The sequence below is a fragment of the Meriones unguiculatus genome, chromosome 6, assembly GCF_030254825.1.
Source record: "Meriones unguiculatus strain TT.TT164.6M chromosome 6, Bangor_MerUng_6.1, whole genome shotgun sequence".
NCBI lineage: Eukaryota > Metazoa > Chordata > Mammalia > Rodentia > Muridae > Meriones > Meriones unguiculatus.
The window spans coordinates 136,152,687-136,167,880 of record NC_083354.1 but is presented as its reverse complement, the minus strand read 5'-3'; the positions used below and the strand labels follow the sequence as shown (position 1 = coordinate 136,167,880).

At 40.6% G+C, this 15,194-nt stretch overlaps 1 protein-coding gene across 2 annotated transcripts in view; it reads right to left on the bottom strand.

The window, feature by feature from the left end:
• Positions 1-15,194, bottom strand: part of Mms22l (MMS22 like, DNA repair protein) — a 121,010-nt gene that overhangs the window by 1,194 nt on the left and 104,622 nt on the right. For both annotated transcript variants that reach the window (XM_060386067.1, XM_060386066.1), the window contains exons 20-24: positions 14,702-14,871; positions 10,450-10,661; positions 5,267-5,430; positions 3,121-3,217; positions 1,481-1,648 (exon numbers count right to left, since the gene is read on the bottom strand). In XM_060386067.1, coding sequence (XP_060242050.1) covers positions 1,481-1,648; positions 3,121-3,217; positions 5,267-5,430; positions 10,450-10,661; positions 14,702-14,871 — 811 coding nt within the window. The remainder of the gene's footprint in view (positions 1-1,480; positions 1,649-3,120; positions 3,218-5,266; positions 5,431-10,449; positions 10,662-14,701; positions 14,872-15,194) is intronic.

The following is a 15,194-nucleotide window of genomic DNA, read 5'->3' as shown; positions in this document are numbered from 1 at the left end:
GGGTGAGACTGGGGAGAAAATTTTATCGTTCGTTAACATAGCTCCCACCATCTGAGATGCTTTAAGAAGTATTCTCCTGGAATTTCTTTCACTAGTTTAAATACCTGTGGGATTCTGAATCTCTAAAACCAATCCTTTTTGTGAACATTCAGGGCCACCAGGAGCGGCAAACTGTCCTGTGGAAGGAGCTCACATGGGAAGTCTAGTCCTTTCACGAGAAGTGCCCAGAAGATAGACAGTAGCAGTTTTTGCAACAGCCTGTTCTATGACGTGAAGTGGGTCCATTTCTTTAAGGCTGTGATTTGAAAGGATCTAATCTTTTCTCTGCAGAAAACAGTCAGAGGCCAGCCAAGTTCGTCATAGAAGAGATGTAATACTGTGGCACAGAGACGCTCTGTGTAGCCTTGGGCATTCCTTTTCAAAGTTTTCATTAACTGTACTACAAAGATGGACTCTGCTAGTTTAGCTAAGGTCATATTCAATTTAGCCATGTCTTTAGGTGAACTAAGACCGGAGACTACCCTAAAAACATTTCAACTAAAATGGAATACATATCATCTGAGAGTAGGGAGCCACAGCTGAGAAAATGCCTCTGGAAGATGCAGCTGCAGGCAAGCTCCTCGGGCATCTTCTTCATTAGTGACTGATTTGGGAGGGCACAGCCCAGTGTGGGTGGGGCAACTGTGGGCTGATGGTCCTGGGTTCTATAAGAAAAGAGGCTAAGCAAGCCATGAGGGGCAAGCCAGTTACTTAGTAGCACCCTTCATGGCCTCTATATCAACTCCTGCCTCTGGGTTCCTGCTCTGGGTGAGCCCCTGCCCTGACTTGGAAGAGTCAGCAAAATAAACCCTTTCATCCGTAAGTTGCTGTCGGTCAAACAGTCTACACACGCAATGTGAACAAAGGTTCCATTCTGTAACATAACTCAGGAATACTACTAATCTAACGCTGCCAGTACCGACTCTTCTAAAACAGACTCTTCAGGAACTATAGCTTTATTCTTAGAATGATGCATGTCTACACAGTCAGCACTAATTTTGGGAGGGTTATAAGCTTATAAACAAAACACGAGAGCCTAACTAGCTAATAACCAAACACAGACTATCTGGGTCACTTGCCTTACTCATCGGATACACTGGACACAGCTGGTCAGTTATATATATGTCAGCATGGGTTTTGTGAGACAAGTCACCTGAGGCTTTGAAATCCTCCTCTCCATAAGGACACTGCACTTTGAAAAGATAAGCACCACCGAGGTATGAAGCTTTGTGGCGGCCATGTCAGCAGGAACATGGAAGTGACATGAGATCCCTGCTAAACCACACTGTGTCTACTCATGCAGGCTTTACAAAACTGACCGTCGCCACAGCATTAAATAGTTTTCATCTCAAAAGAAAATATCCCATTTTCCTGAGTGGGCAATAAATGTTAATAAAAAGATAAAACATGATACTCAAAATATTATGATTATCAAACATACCTTTGTGCAATATTTCTGCCAAGGCCCCATTTCAGCTCTGAATGCTTCAGAGACTGAGTGAGGGTAGGAATCAGTTGTATGACAATGTGCTGATTCAGTGCTGCTACTGTCTCTAGGATACTATAAATGTGATAACTGTACTGCATACCATAGTCCTGGATGAACTGCCTGAAAGTAAAAGACAATTTAGGAATCAATTTCTTGGGCCAATTACATACATTATAATCACTTTTGTTTTGTTTTGTTTTGTTTTTCAAGACAGAATTTCTCTGTGTAGCCCTGGCTGTCCTTTGTAGACCAGGCTGGCTTTGAATTCACAGATCTGCTTCCCAAGTGCTGGGATTCAAAATGTGCACCACCACACCGGGCTTAATAATCACTTTAAACCACAACAAAACAAGGACTGGTTATTTCATCAAGACTGAGAAAGAATCTATATGCAGACTACTGGTAAGACTTAACTTCCGAGATAGGGTAGTCTTATGTAGCCTGGCTTGACCTTGAACTCATTACCCCATTGTCTCAGTCATCTAGGATGTTGGGATTACAGGTCTGTTATCACCATGCCCAGCTTGGTTACACTTAGAAGGAAAATGATTTTAAGGAGAATCAGGTGGGGAAAAAAATCTAACTCTAAGTGCTTTCACAAAATTCGCCACTTCAAAACCGGGATAATGGAGTGAAAGGCAGTAAGCAAGATCAAGTTTCTTAGTTATATTTAAGTCTATCTTATGTGTTAGTCAATACAGTTAGGAGGAAAGTATTCATAGCATATCCTTACATGTCTGAAATGAACAAGAAACCTTAGTCTTTATAAATACAAAAACATTTTATCTCTTAAATTTCCACATTCCACACTCTGTAATAAAAGCTGTATAGCTTAATCAATTATATATAACAGAGATTCGACATTTCTTTCCTCCCATGGTTTTGGAATTTTCATGAATGTTCTCGCATATAATGATCATAATTGAAATAAACTGGAAACAGCATAAAAGCACCAATCATGTGAAGAGAGGGAAGAAACCAGGAACCAAATATGCAACATAGAATAAGAGAGACCCCTCAAATCACAGCTCATGTGGTGGCAAGGTAGAGATGTGTGCCGAGTGTGTAAGAGCAAGTTAGCAGAGACCTCGAGAGACGGCATGAACGAACGGGCCTATGAGAAGACCCCACAGGGCAAAGCTGGGCCATGGAGCGTGCACAGCCCGTCTTCTACTCCTGTAGCGTCCATGTCCTAATTAAACCTGAGTTACTCTCTGAAGCTTCAGTGTGAAGCAAGTCAGAGGAACAGGCACGTAGACAGCATCTCCAGGAGCACCGTAAGCACACTCTGGAGGCCAATGCACCTCTTGTCGGAACTTACGCTTGCTATTCACTTTTTCTTAACAACATTCCAGATTCTTTCTCACTGAAGACACAAGTAATTTCAAGTCAGTTAACTTACCCTTTTCCTTGGCACTTTATTTTTCAATAAAGCAATACAATGTAACAAAACCACTTCCCCAAATACTGTAATTGAAACACTGTAAACAAGCAGTAACACATTATGTTTGGGTAATTAGTTATTTAAAAAGCATGTTGGCTGTCAAATGGCTGGCACCCTCTCCTTGCCAGTTGGCATGTTTTCCAGTTACCTAAACAGAGAAGTCAGCTGGGCGGCAGGCTCTCCTTCTGACCCCACTTGGCAGGTTTTTACCATGCGTTGTAGGTTCTCTGTGGCCAGCTTTGTAACTAGGAGAAAACGATAGGATTACACAGTGTGTCTGAACTGACCATCTGGATCCTCATTTTTAACACTCTTCATTTAGAAAAATATGTTGTTTTCTTCAAGAATGTACTTGCTTTTTTTTTTTAAAAGTTGTCAAAATGCAATAGTTATAAGTTTGTTTTGTTCTAAAGAATACCTAAAAAGTTTAAAAATCTATTTTGCATCTCAAGACTGAAATAATACATATGAAGATATGTTTTCCTTTTAGAAAGGTATCCATATTCAAAAATCCTTCCTAACCTGATCTTAGAAAAAGATACATACAGACAAAAGAAAGCCTTTTAAAAGACATGGATTTGCAGACAGGCATATTTTTATTTTTAACCTATCAGGGAAGTACCGTCCATGCTCTAAAAATCTTTAAGTAGTAAACTAGACCAACCAATAATATACTTTTGCTTAAAATTAGTCAACTATTTGTATTATTTATTTAACCAAATTATTTTAAAACGGTGTGCCTGTAATGCAGTGCAGAACTATTGCTGCAATTTGGATTCTGACCGTGCCAGAGACTCATGTATTAAATGCTGGGTTGCCTGCCTGTGGTGCTTTGTAGCACAGTGTGCCTCTTCCTCCACTGTTGGAGGTGAGCAGTTTCTGCCTCCAGGTGTTCCCATCATGATCATCTCATCGCCTCCCCTCAAACTTAATCTGGGAGGAGGCCAACTGATCCTGGACTGAAGCTTACAAAAGAGGCGAGCAAAGCTTCCTGACTTTACTTGTTAAGGTGATATGAAGCTCACTAAAACAGACCTGAACAAAGTGTGTGGAAAAATTAGCATGTTCTTTTTTTTTTTTTTTTCCTCTAAGATAGGGGTTTCTCTGTGTAGCACTGGCTGTCCTGGAACTCATTCTACAGGCCAGGCTGGTGGATCACAGAGATCCACCTGACTCCTGAGTGCTGGGTCTAAAGGTGTGCACTGCCACACAGACAAATGGAACAGTAGAGAGGATTATCGTGGGCCCGCACATTTTAATTAATGCTATAAAACCCTTGTTTGGGGCCCATTAAACATAAGTGTCTTCAAACTGAGTCATCATGTTTTAAACTAAGACCTTGATTGTCGCAGTTTACATGACTTGGAAGCAAATGCCTCACATGCAGTGGGGTTTTTAGTACTGTCAGAACTGTGTAAGTATCGCCAGAGTCAGGTTTATAGGGCTTCTGTTATCTCAAAAAGAAACGCTACCCTATAGCTATCACCCACTGTCCCCTAGGTAAAGAGCTTATCTACTCTGTCTCTGAGGCAGGCTTTCTCAGAGCCGGTGGAATCCAATGTGGATAAAGCTATTCAGAATGGCATTCAATTTAAAACTTATGAACTATTCCAGAATTTCCCATTTAGTGTTGCTGACCTGCTCCTGATAACGTGGAGGTGAAACCACAGGAAACAAAGCCGTGGCTACATGACAACTACTACGCTGTCTGCTCCGAGTAAGCAAATCTTGAGTGAAGTGCAAGGCTTTCATGCCCTTTAGAGACATGTTCAGCAGCCACATCTCTAAAGGGCTCTAACCGGGGGGGCCACCAGACGGCATGCCTTCCTGCCAAGTGACAGGATAACATGGAAGTTGTTGTACTGGAACAATTCACTCTTCCCTGACTCAGAGTGACTCAGACTAAAACACACACACACACAACACATACACGCACACATGCTCGCACACACACCAACTGATATTTGACAAGTCTCACGTGATATCACAATTAGCCTGCACAAACATTTTGAGATGCTAAAAAGCCTAATCAAAAAAAAAAAAAAAATCCCATAAACCACTTGCCTCAAGGAAGAGGGTGGAGGAAAACAACCCTAAACTTAAATATGCTGAAATGTGTCAGTATTTGACCATTTTCTCCACCTCACCCCAGCTATTGCTTAGTATTTGATTCTTTAGCCATGATACATCTCGGGAGATAGAAAATAACCCTGTACCTTTTAATACATGGGAAAGAATAGTTGCTTAACTTGCACACAGATAATGCTAACAAAATCAAGACTGAATCAACTAACCTTGGGGTTCATTGACTAACACCAAACATTTTATGATGCCAGGAAGGAGTAGTTCAAGGTCACAAATATCCATGTTGGTGTCCTTGAAGAGCTGGAGGATGAAGGCCAATGTGGATGCTAAGCGAGGAGGGGGTGAGGAACCTTTAAACTCAAGATAGGATTTCCTGAAAAGAAGCAAATTTTATTTTATTTTTCTTCTATTTAAATCATCAATTGAGCAGAATCAAATGCCATGTATGTTAGAGACACTGGAAAAAATTTATTCCTTAAATAAAGTGCGGTCTTAAAAACGAATGTATATTTTATCATGATAACCTTAAAAACCATTTTGGTGTACTGCGCACTCTGAAAGCTGGTGCAGACAAAAACAAAATTTGAAGCAACTTGGTTTTAAAATGAACTTAGCAAACCTAATTGCTAACTTGTTTTCTTCCTTTCCCAGGGTGTTTCGTATCCCTTACCAGTTTTGCCAGGAATCAACAATTCTCCTAATGTCAAATGTGCATAAATAAATCTCCCCTCACATTTATTTATTTAGAACTTAGGAGGAGTCTTAAGTTTCTAAATAAATAAAAGGACTATCCTAGGAATTAGCTTCCAGTTCCAGCTTTATCTTTCTTCCAGTAGGAAATTTAGAGAACTAACTTCAGATTGAATATTATCTCTCAGGGCACAATAAATTGTAACATTAAAATTCAGAAGAAACTGTAAGGAGAACAACCCCCTTGACTCATCTTCCCATTTAATTGCTTAGAACTGTTCCTGGTCACTGTTCAGAAAATGAATAAACGTGAGAACTGTTGAGTTTCTTTAAAAAATATAGACTATGAAACCTGGTCAGACATGACTTAGGTCTCTGCCCTACTGTATTTGTATCTTGCTGGTACTGATGAACCTAGAACCCTGTACATGGTAGGCAAGCTTCCTCCCACTCAGGTACATTCCCAACCCGGGAGGAATACTACTCCTCAGTCTAAACTAGACAAAGCATGTAAGTCTGAAAACTGATAATACACATAAGAAGACTCAGAAGGCTTATAAACACATTCAAGGAACTACATTTCAAGACCAATCTTGTTCCACATACAAAGTGACTCCTACCAATTTTATATCCTAGATATAACCACCATCTGAGGCAGTGTTTGCTTTTGTTTTTTTGCACTGTTGAATTACTAATGCCCAAAATAAACATAGTGGGTACCAGGAGCACATACAAAGTAAGCACATACAATTAAGCAAACAAATCAAACCATAGACTTGTTTTCTAGTGGAGAAGTTAGATGTGACCCATCCCCCAAGAAAAGGGCACTTTTAATATACATGAGTGATGCTTTGACAAAGATAAGCATAGATTCATCAGGAGCTTTGAGAAAGAAGCCCCGACTCAAATGGATATTAGAAAAGCATTGAATGGAGAAGCTGCAGCAGTCTACCTCTATTTCGGCTGAATACTGAAAACAAAATCAAATACCCACTCACATTTCTAGTCAACTAGAACCTATCAAGGAAAGAAGAAGAAAACCATCCTTAGCTAAACATGAAGTAGAACAGAAAGCTGAAAACACAGTTGGAATAGTAAACAAAGAACTTTACTGTGTTAGGGATTTGATTCACCTCCTAATTTGTCATGGAGTTTATATAAAACCAGGCAATGTCTCAAACACCATAACAGATTGCTATAATCTTGCTGAAAACTGGGTCATATAGGACATGTGCTACCCTGTGACACTAGGTGCAAGGTTTTTTACTGAGCCCAGAGGGAGGGCATTTTCAGAAGAAACAAAGCTTTAATGTAGGGAAGTACAGAGCGACTTGAACAGCAAACCAAACCATGGTCAGGGAGGTATGTGTAGGACAGGGACTATTACAGAACAGTAAGGACAAACTTAGGGTAGCTAGAATACACAGCATTGCAGAGCGAAAAAGAGACAATGAAGGTTTGCAGACAGAGAAGAGTCAAAACTAACCTGGCTGGACTTGGTGAAGCACACCTTTAATCCAGGTAGTTGGGAGGCAGAAACTAATGAATCTTTTCTGAGTTGCAGGCTAGGCAACATGACACTGAGAACCCATACTAAAAAAGGGGGTGGGGGCAGGCAAAGGGCATTCTTTTTAGAAGGACGAACACTAGACAGAGTCAGGCCCACAGTATAATGTGGTAAGAGAAATGTGAAATGAACAAAGACTACGAAGCTTCCAGCCCAAGTAACGTGACTCTAGGAACATAAAAGACAGAAATCTGTATTTACACGAGATCATTGAGAAGATCAAGTCAAGGCTGGAGAGATGGCTCAGTCAGTAAAGTATACACTGGCGGTGTAATCATAACGGCCTGAGTTCAATTCTGAAAACATACATAAAAACCTAAAAAAGACTGTTTGTACTTGTACTCTCAACACCACAGAGAGCAAGGCTGCCTTCTGTGGAATCTAAGCCAGTGGGACACTGTGTCTCAAAAACAAAGAAGATGACACCAAAAGAATGACCTTGGAGGTTGTCCTCTGGCCTTCCCATGATGGGGAGCACCACCCCACACCCTCTACTTAGAAATTGAAAGAGAGAACAAAACGACAGCATTTAAACACAGAAACTTATTAATACTAGATACCAATAATCTATATTACCATAGAATCTCAAGAGCTTAAAAAATAGTATCATAATGTTAATACTGCATGAAGACAAAGTGAAGATAATTTCTATTACTGAACCTTCTAATGTTACGATTAAAGGACACAGAAGTTAGCTGAAAAACAAAAAAATAACAAAGGAACAAGCATGAAGAAACAACCCTAAGAAGTTAGGGTTGAGAGATGGCTCAGCAGGTAAAGAGCACCTATTGCTATTTCAAGGAGTCTGGCTCTCTGTGCCCACGCAACAGCTCACAACCACTCAAAACTCCCGTCCTAGGGGATCTGAGCCTTCGTTTAGCTTCTATAGGCTCCAGGTATGCACGCGGTGTAATTCCATACATGCAGGCAAGACACTCATGCATATACGTGATATTCACTTAAAAACGAGTTAAAGGTGGGGACTAAATATTCTTAAACCACCCCTACCCCTGCATTAGTTCAACTGGAATGACACCTACTTCTGTGTCCTACACCTGAGTCAAGTTTGATGGCATTCTACCTTTCTCATTCCTTCGAGGATCCAAAATCAAGAAAACATATCCCCCAATAGTGTCCATATTCTAAAAATATTCTTCCTGCACCTCCTCGGTAGAAGCTAACTTTATTCGCTGCACAACTGAAGTTATGCTATCTAGTAAATAGGACAATTCCTGGGGCTGGAGAGATGGCGCAGAGGTTAAGAGCACTGGCTGTTCTTCTAAAGGTCCAGAGTTCAATTCCCAGTAAGCACGTGGTGGCCCATAACCATCTGTTGCCCTCTTCTTGCCTGCAGTCACACATGCAGGCAGAATGCTATATAAATAATAATAATAATAATAACAATAATAATAATAATAAAAATATGACAACTCCTTTCTTTGAATGCAGGTCCACTAAAATAACTCAAAATGACCTGACTTATGTTTATCTTCCATTTCAGCAAAATCCTCATGATTTCTTCAGAACAGTCACTTCTAATGCAGAATCTGTCTTTCTACAACAACACCTTTGGTTACACAGTTGGAAACCCCATAATGCACCAGCAGGTCACTGAGCATAAGAGTGAGAGAGAGAGGCTTATGTCGTAACTACCAAGAAGAGTCCGTATATTTGTCGCTGTTCAACACTGAGCAGTTGGAGAACACTGTGTAGCAGTGAATTCTCAAATCAATGTGCTCCTTTTCACTATTTGTGATACAAAACAAGGTCTGATGGCCTGATGCCAACATGTAGGAGACACATGTATTCTACAAGCGACAGTATAGAGGAAGGCCTAGTATACGAGGGAAAAATCATGACTAAAACATTTATCTGTTGAAACCCCCAAAGTGGAAGATATCCCACACAACCAGCCGTAGAGGCACTGGAGACGTACATGAAGAAGGGTAATGATCAGCATGCAAGTTAGCCTGTTGCTGTTAGGTTGGCCTTCCTGTGGTTGAATGAGTGAGAAATGACAGCGAGGTCCACGGTGAGCTTCTGCTGTCCCATCTCCACATTCTTTGGGAGCTCACTGTGCCAACAGTAGCATTCCTACAGAGAACCAGCGTTCACGGCTCAAGGGAGAGTTGGCCTGTCATCTGGGTTGGTAGAGCCACACTTGACAGCAGGTATTTTACAGAAATTGTAAATACAACCCAAGAAATAAAAGAATTTAGAGGAATAGTATACTAACAACACAAGACTTCATATTGCTTATCAGCATTCATATTTTCAGTTACCTTTCATAAAGTAACTACTACATACTATACAGTACAAAACACAATTTCTATTGTGATGAAAACCATAAAAGTACAACTTTTTTAAAGTAACTTTTTTCTTTTTCTTTTATTAATTTTTACTTTATCTCATGTGCATTGGTGTTTTACCTGCATGTATGTCTGAGTATGTAACGTCCCCTGGAAGAGTAGTTACAAACAGCTGTGAGCTGCCATGTGAGTGCTGGAAACTGAACCCCAGTCCTCTGAAAGAGCAGCCAGTACTCTTAACCACTGAGCCACCTCTCCAGGCCATGAAGATGTATTTTTCGGGTGTATATAAGGAAAGTAAGATATATAATAAAAACTGGCACGATTTTTAAAGCAATTATAATTTTAGCAAATTTTTGAAAACACTTTGGTATACTCTTCAACTATGTAGCTGTCACAATGACCAACAGTCACTCTCCTGTCACTCATCCCAGAGAAATGATAGTGTAGGTTCACATAAAGACTTTATATAAATACATGTTATGTTCATGTTATAGGAATGCTATTCCTAGAAGGAATAAGATAATAAAATTAGGAAAAGAGAAAGTCTCTTCAGTAGAAAAATGAACAAATAGTTATTATAGCCATGCTGTAGAAGACTACTAGACAGTAATAAGAAACAAACATTTAAATATATCTTCATTAAAATTAAGATATAATTACATTTTCTTCTTTTCCAATGCAACAAATTCTTAATGTTTCCTGGGAAAAACTGTTTCTAAACTACCACAATACTAAGCCACATTAATATTTCTGAGACATTCCGAATTATTTTTTGATGATATAAAAACTTCTACATGTGCCTCTTTGTAATAACTATATGTACCTTATGGCACGGACAATGTGCTTTCTGAGAGGCATCATCGATGGAACAGAGGCAGGGCTTCTCAGTGCAAACAGAACAGGGTGCTGTCCAGGATCCGAAACACAGGGTGAGGCCGGGAGAAACCGCCCGATGTACTGCTCGACGACATTCCCCAGCAACTGATTCAAGTAGGCACTTGGATTTTGAGACTGGCAGCACACAGTACATATACCCTGTGGAAGGGAAAAGACGAGAAATGGGAAATGGAAAAGGCAAAATGTCTAACAGTGTTTAGGAAGTTACTGATATGTTCTTTAGCACTAATGTTCACAGAATAGAGTGCACCTTCTCACTGTCAGACAGGATATCAAGAACAGGGAAGATCCACATGGACGGCCCTTCGTGAGCTGACTTTGGGTAATACACATGGCTGTGGGCCATGCATTTCAGGGACACGATCAAAGGAAGTAAGGTAAACATTCAGGAACTGAAAGGCAATGTTTCTGCCTCTCTTCCTCCTGCACAGAACACCTGACTACCATGATCACCAACTACATTATGTCATTACTAAAATACATGTGTCATCAGCCTTTTTTTACAGTATTTAAATCAAAGTTCAATTTATCATCAAACAGAAAGATAAAACAGTAAAGGCCCAACCCACAGAGCTTGGCCTGTCAATCCCAGAGGCCCAAACAGGTGGAAGGGAGTTATTGCTCAGTCATTTTGGCTAAAAACATGACATTTACGCTAAAAAATTGGTCATGTAATGAAACCATTTTTAACAACTCATAATGGAAGAGGGAATTCAGGTTTGGAATGAGAACAGACATCTCCTTAGAAGTTTTTCTATATGATATTGTGCCAAATGCTTTATATTTATTAGTTCATTTCATTTCTAGAACAAAGGAGTTAATACTACATTTCCATACTACCGTCAAGAAAACTGAGGTTCAGAGAATTAATAGAAGTCACAAGAACTCATAGTATCTTGCTGCATGTGTGTTGATATAATCCCTTCCACATCATGAAAGTTAGCAAAATACTCTCATAATACTTAGAAATGATTAAACCCATTCCCTCAGAAATACTTTTCTTTATGTTTGTTAGGATTTGATTGTAGCCATAATTGAATGCTTATCCAGTAATAAACTCTCGACTTTCATTTGTAGTAAAAAATAGTGTAGAACTGTTAAAATACTGGCAAGAACACAACTAAAATGAGTAACAGTGAGCCCACTTACTCAGTTTCTTAAGGGCTTTGTTTAAGGAACAGGTACAGGGAGAAGATGGTGGAAGACAGATCCAGAGAACAGAGCACTTTTAAAAATTAAAGATGCAGCTTTCTGACAGTTCTGTCAAGGGGATAATTCAACAAAAGTCTCACCTTATTACTTAAGAAGCTTTTACAAGGACCACACAGAACAAGCATGCAGACTTTCCTGGTACTCACATCATTCCATGTATCTATCTGTTCTTCCATGTAACTGACTGCCAGGCCAAGCGCTGCTTCTACTGTTTGTCCTTTTGCTTCAGGACACACTAAACTTTAACTTAAACACCAACACAAACATATAACTAGAGTCAGCTAAAACTTCTCAGAAATCTCAAAACAAAATAAAAAAGCCCAGCATGGAAGGAAGAGACTGCATGTTAAAATCAAAATCTGCTCCCTTTCACCTTGGCTTCTCTGGGGACCCTCAAATTTAGAAAGGTCTAACTTTCAGTATCACACACTAATGAAATAGATCAATATCTCAGACTACCCATGGGACATCACTGCTTACACATTCCATAGACTTTAAATAAAGCCACTAGAAGGCAGCCTTTTCTCTATGTATTCCAGCCTGGCCGAGAACTCATAGGTCCTGACATTACCAGCACATGCCACCATGTCTAATGTAAAACAAAAACAGAAATCCCAGTTATCTTCGTGGCTGCTTCTCTAGAATTCCCCAGTTCAGTTACCAGCACCACTTTCTAGACTCTACCAGTCTAGTCTAGGAGACATTTGTCTCTGTTTCTCCACCATATTTAGCATGTTTTTTTTTTTTTAAATTCAGATTGACTTTTATTATTCTATGTGTATGAATGTTTTGTCTTCATGTGTGTCGGCACCATACATGCTGGTGCTTGAGGAGGGGTGAGCACCGATGTGGGTGCCAGGAATCGAACCGAGGTCCTCTGCAACAGTAAGAAGTGCTCTTAAAGACGGAGCCAGCCCTTAGCGTGTATTCTTTAGTTAGAGCTCAGTTTCTAACATCTACATAGGTTCTAATCTCGGTGCCTCAGTTTAAACCTTCTAGTATTTCAACAGTGTTTCAATTACCTAGTAACTCCTTCCTGGGTCTTATATCTTACTCCCTCACCTTATATCTTACTCTCTCAAATACAAGCAGAACTTTTTTGCTCAAAAATCTACCCACATTTCCTATGTATGAGATAAAGTCCAAACTTTTGGCATTGAATATAACGCCTTCCATCAGGTCTCTTCCTATATGAATTTCCAGCAACAAAAAGAACCATTTTCCTTTCCCCAGTATGCTGCATTTTTCTTAGTCTTGCCCTTGTCTAGGTTACTACACTGGCTGGTTTTATGTGGTAACTTGACACAACATAGAGTCATCAGAGAGGAAGGTGCCCGAGTCGAGGAAATGCCTCCACAAGATCCAGATGTAGGCAAGCCTGTAAGGAATTTTCTTAATCAGTGATTGATGGGGGAAGGACACAGCCCATTTTGGGTGGTTCCATTCCTGGGAATGGTAGTCCTGGGTTCTATAAGAAAGCAGGCTGAGCAAGCTGCGTAAGGCAAGCCATGGCTTTTGTATCAGCTCCTGCATGCAGGATCCTGCTCTGTTTTAGTTCCTGTCGGGACTTCTTTTGGTGATGAACAGTGGTATGGAAATGTAAGACAAAATAAACCCTTTTCTCTCTAACTTGCTATTGTCATATTGTTTCGTTATAAGACAAGTTGGTACCAGAATTGTGGGGCAATGCTGTGACAGTCATGATAGTGTTTGGTTTTTTTTTTTGTTTGTTTGTTTTGTTTTTGGAGGGTGGATTATAGAAGGACTTTGGAACATTGGCCTAGAAAAGCCATCGAGTACTGAGAGCGCACTGCGCAGTTCTTTAGAAGCTTGGAAGGTAAGAATGTTGAGAGCAGTGCAGCAGATGGAGGCCTGGCCTGTGAAGTTTCAGGGGGAAATTTAAAGAGTCTATCAGGACCATCTGCTATTTTGAATTAAGATTCTGAACAGTTGGGGTTGAAGAGTCAGCTATGGTTAACAAGAGACTAGCAACACTATAATGAAACCTTTGTATTATTGCAACAATTGATGCCAGTCAGCTGAAGCTATTAGGAAAGTAGTAGCGATTAAAAAGAGACCATCATCACTCAGGTGAAATCTTCCGGGAACTGTTTCCTGAGAGCACAGACAAGCTCTCTTCCAGAAGCAGTCAAGGTTGTATACCTCGTGTTGGCAGCAAAGTTGGTAATGAGAGAGTCATCCACCCAGGTGGTACTGGTTTTGAAAGCATGAAGGGTTCATGGAGAGCAGCTGAAGCTTGCCACCGTGAGCAACCAAGAAAAGTCACCAGTGAAGGTTCAAGCTCAGTGGCAACTGAAGACTCAGGACTGAAGGAGTCATGTAGAGAAGTTGAGGCTTGGTACCATGAAGAGAGCCTATGAGAGGCTACTAGTCAAGGTGCACCAAGTCGCAGCAGAAGACCTCACCGTTTTGGAGATGCTAGTTCCATAGGACAACCAACAAGAACAGCAGCAGCAGTGGAGTGGAGGCAGCCAGAGCCGAGAAAACAAGCAGCAGAGTTACAAGGGTGGAGTACAGATCTGGGGAGAGCAAGGGCAAGAGGACAGAAGCCCTGTAGAGAAAACTGAGGGTGGGGACATCTCTGCGACAAGCTGGAGATCTAAGTCAGGAGAGGCTCCTGAGAGGTTAGGAGGGGGATTCGAGCAAAGGCTCCTCGTAGCAGAGACTAGAGAGACTAAAGAGGATATCCTCTAACTAGTCTTCTAGTAAAGGGCAGGGAACACCAACTCACTCACAAAAACTTCGTTCCTTGCCTTCTTTCCCACCTCAGGCTTCTTAAAAACTTGCCTCTTTCACCTTAGTTTTCAAAGACAAATGGATCAGACATTTAAAGCTTTTTTAAAGGATGTGCCACGTGTAAATACCTGTTTGGGGATTACAGTGTCTGGCCTTTAAGCCTGTGTCTCCCATACGAAAGCTCTGAAGCAGCTTCACCCTGGGCATACCTGGAGATACAGAGGGAGACTCTTCTGAATTGCGGTCAGCATGGGCGCAGGCAACTCCTTGTCTTGCTGCAACACTGCGTGCGGCAGCAGTAAACAGTCGATTATCCGAAACAGCAACTTCTGGGCTTTAGAGGCCGCAAAGATTTGTGCCCACGATTTAACAAGAATTCCTAATAGAGAAGAGAAGGAGCTTTAGTTACAACTATCTCCTAAACAGAGTATTTTCTTACTCTATGTAGAAAATTTATTTTATCACAGAAGCAAGTTAAAAACAGACAGCCGGAAGAAACATGTAAGTCTTACATTAAGGCACTCGTTTCACTCTTTGTTAAAAGAGGACAAATGGAATGGCAAAGACTAAGCCTACTTGGAATGTAGCAAAGGTGGGGACTACAGGGTTGGGCACTGAGGTCATTGGCACAATTTCAACTAAGAAAAAGGGGGAAGAATGAACAAAGACACAGGGACAGTAAAATGCAGGGCATGGAAACAG